The following is a 3,806-nucleotide window of genomic DNA, read 5'->3' as shown; positions in this document are numbered from 1 at the left end:
TAGAGAAAAATATTATAAAATTAAAAGAATTAAGTAGAATTTCAAAATTGAAATGAACAGGAATGTAGTCTATTATAAGAGGTAGTTAAGATGATGAAATGATAGAACACACTATTAAAATATCTTATTAATTTTAAATAATAAAACTAACTAAAAATGTCTTGAAAATGCTTAATCAAAGCAATTCATTTTTTAAAAATAAAATTACAATCAGTAATTTGTAAAGAAAGTAGTAGAAGGATATAGATTTGTTGCAATAAAGAGAAGTAACTACACAAGTTATGAAATTGCAATCAGTAAAGAAAGTAGCATAAAAAGGCAGTAATTACACAAGTTGTTTATTCTCATAAGTCAATGTCTTCAATTTTAACAATTACTTAACTGGCTATTTCAGACTGACAAGTTAAACTAAGAATCTTAGGGAGACCTTTACAATTGTAAACAATACTTCTGCCTAGATAGAGAATAAATATATCTCATTTCCTCTTTCAATAAAAAGAAGTTGTTCTATATTTTGAATTTTGTTCATAGCTAGGTGAAAATTTGCAGTGATAGAGGATCTTTGTTGTGTTTCATTATGGGTATTTTATTTACTATGCTATCCGGACATGGCTATGGCTATCCTCCATACAAACTGTACAGACCAATTTTCAAAAAATCTAAAATATCATAGATTTTTCTGAAAATTTCAGCATTTAATCTTCACAATCTGTGTAATTTGTAGTCGAAAACAACAACAACAAAAATTAGAAAAAAATCACTACGTTTTCGTGAATCTGGAAAAGAAAATTTATTTTATTTTATCTTTAGTACATTTTGTCCGGAGATCAGCCTGTCACCTATTTTCCTCTTGGCCGCTGCATTGATTTGCCGCTGTAAATCTTTTTATTAGATGTGATCATTTTGTTACGTACCGTCAAGTCTATATTAATAACGCTCGATATACTTTTCCGCGTTAGTTGATATTTTTCTGCTATTTTCTGAAACTGCTCATATTTTAAATGTTAGTGTTTAGATACAGGGCATTTTCTGAGTTCAAAGTGTAGGCTCAGAGGAAGCGCCTTCAATCATCGACATTTCATTTACCGATTTTTTACAGCAACTGATGGAGAACATTCGCTTTCATATATTTATTCTTTAAAAGCTCAAAATGTTTCTTTCTCGATTTTATACAATAGGGATCCTCTATACATACAATATTGTACCTGAAGTGGACATAACAGAACATTGTTTCTTCCGATGTGTCCCTTACCATCAGAAGATCTTAATGCCTGTGTCATAAAAAACTTTCTGAATATATTTCTACTGATAAAAAGTAAATCCCCAATATTTCCGAATAGTTGCTTTTTCGTCAAAACTATTCTTAAATTAAAAGACCTTCAAACAACGCCTTGCCTCTGTAAACTTTGAAAACTTATCCCTAGGTTGAAGTATCCTGCGAGAAGCCTGCAACCAAGACAATTAAAACAGATAGACTACCTTGGACTCAAAGAGTCTGGAAGACTCTGCGACACCACTGGAAGGGAAGCCCCGGTGATTATTGAAGTGTGAGCATATGATGCTACAGGTATTGCAGTGGGGAGAATAGGCACTGCAACTTCAAAATTCAATAGCCTCACCACTTGCCTCATTTTGGGTCGGCTGACACCGTCTGGATGAGAACACCACAACCCCACTACCATTAATCGTTCCATTTCTTCCTTCCCAAACTGCCCGTTTAATCTCGCATCCGCAGCCTCCAATACTCTTCCTCGACCATAAAGATCCCATACCCATGCTACAAGCCGCATGTCGAACTCTAGCAAGCTCTCATCTATTGCTTTCTTGCCAGATGCTATTTCCAGAGCCACGGCCCCAAAGCTGTAAACGTCAGATTCAGGGCTAGTTTTTCCCGATGCCACACATTCAGGGGCCAGATATCCCAATGTCCCCGCAGCACGGGTAGTCTGAGCTAGACGATCATGTGTCAACATGCGTGCTAAGCCGAAATCCCCAATTTTAGCACTGAGAGTGCTATCTAGCAAAATGTTACTAGATTTTACATCTCTGTGCACAACACATTCATCCCATCCTTCATGGAGATACAGCAGTGCGCTTGCTATTTCACTAGCTATTTTATACCTGGTACTCCAGTCCAGCACTTTAGGCTCATCTTTTGCTGCTGCATCCCCTCCTCTGGTGAAGATATGTCTGTCGAGGCTTCCATTGGGCATATATTCATAGACCAACAGCAACTGGTCTCTCTCATGGCACCATCCCAGGAGTTGAACAAGATTTCGATGTCTCAGACGACTAACTATACTCACTTCTGAAATGAATTCCTTGATCCCTTGCCTTGAACCTTCTGAGATGCGCTTTACAGCCACAAACTCATTTGTTTCAGCAAGATTGCATTTGTATACTCTTCCAAATCCTCCTTGCCCAAGCGTTTGATCTTCTCTGAAATTGTCAGTTCCAGCTACTAGATCATCCAGCTTAAACATTCGGGGAATGTGTTGTAGAAGCTTCTCAAGATCCATGTCTTCTAACTTTTGCCCTGCGTTGTGTGCAGCTCTCTTTCTCCTTAGGAATGAACAGTAGCCCAACAGCGCGCCTGCGATACAAGCCACAATGCCAGACCCAACACCCAGAATTATTTTTGTAGAAGTGATTATTTGCTTGGGGTCTTTTTCCTTAGAGCTCGTCTCTGAACCATTTGCACTTCTGTTGAAACCCACTGAAGCGTTTTGAGAGTACAAGATGCTGTTGAAGCTCCATGAAAAGATCTTGTGGGTTTCATTTGAGTTTACAGCTGCAGAGGAAAAACCCATCACAATATGTCCTCTAAAAATTGTAGACAAATTTACACTCTGTGATAAAATACAACTTTGTGGGGACTTAGAACTTTTAGAACCACTAGCAAGATGGACATCGAGCATTTGGGCTTGGCTGTTGTAGTCAATCCATGCATCCCATACTCTCCCCTTGTGTAGATCAGAAACGCTAGCGTTTTGCAGATAATGAAAATCTGAAAAGTTACGACCAATAGTTCCCACAATATTCCGCCTGCTGTCAAATGCTACAGCAAATACAGGAGGTATCACATCAAGTCTATCTCCAGCAAGACCAAACAATCCCTGGCTTTTGAATTGTGGAATAGTGTAAGCGTAACATACATAGGTAAGAAAGAAGGCTATTCCATCGCACGGAGAATCTTCCGTATCCGAATACATGGAAAACTTGAACTGCGTGCTGAAACTGGCTATCAACGAAGGTCGAATAGTCCAATTATAAACAATTCTTCCTGAAGACTGTAACTTGCTGCTATTTGTAAGTTGAACAGCACTAAAGGAGACATTCGCATCACCCACATAAGCAATTCTATCTGTTTCGGACTCTGTGAATTCAGGAAAATTGAAGCTTAGATCTTTTTCTGGCTGCCCACTGAGACCGGGAAAATAGAGCAAACAAGCCACCCAAATTAACTGAACAAAAGGTAATTTCGCCATTAAACCCTGCTATGGACGAAAAAGAACTTCTGCACCCTATGGCGACGACTGAAGGCCAAATTGTCTCGGAGAAAATTCAGAAGGAAAATGATCCATCCTGTGTTTTCAACATTTATTATACATATAAACATGATTCAAAGGTCTTCGATTAAATAATTTAGGTGTGATTGTCATGCGATCACTTAGGGTCTAATTTGTCTTCTCTGCCTATTGGTGGGGTAAAAGTCGTGAGGCCCCTCTTCTCCGTACTTAGACTTCATTTGGCTGCAATGTTTGCGAATTAGAGAAACTAGAAAAGAGCTCTCGTCACTGTTCTAC

At 38.4% G+C, this 3,806-nt stretch overlaps 1 protein-coding gene across 1 annotated transcript; it reads right to left on the bottom strand.

Annotated features, from left to right (window-relative positions):
* Positions 1-1,103: 1,103 nt before the first annotated feature.
* On the bottom strand, positions 1,104-3,599 carry LOC149558878 (L-type lectin-domain containing receptor kinase IX.1-like). Its single transcript, XM_089832893.1, has one exon. It carries the CDS (start codon positions 3,486-3,488, stop codon positions 1,476-1,478), a length of 2,013 nt encoding a protein of 670 aa, XP_089689019.1. The 5' UTR covers positions 3,489-3,599; the 3' UTR covers positions 1,104-1,475.
* Between the last annotated feature and the right edge of the window lie 207 nt (positions 3,600-3,806).

Source organism: Cupressus sempervirens, chromosome 5 (assembly GCF_028749045.1).
Source record: "Cupressus sempervirens isolate cs-2001-9-10 chromosome 5, ASM2874904v1, whole genome shotgun sequence".
In the NCBI taxonomy this organism is placed as follows: Eukaryota; Viridiplantae; Streptophyta; class Pinopsida; order Cupressales; family Cupressaceae; genus Cupressus; species Cupressus sempervirens.
Note: the sequence above shows the minus strand (reverse complement) of the source record. Positions and strands in the feature narration are given on the sequence as shown.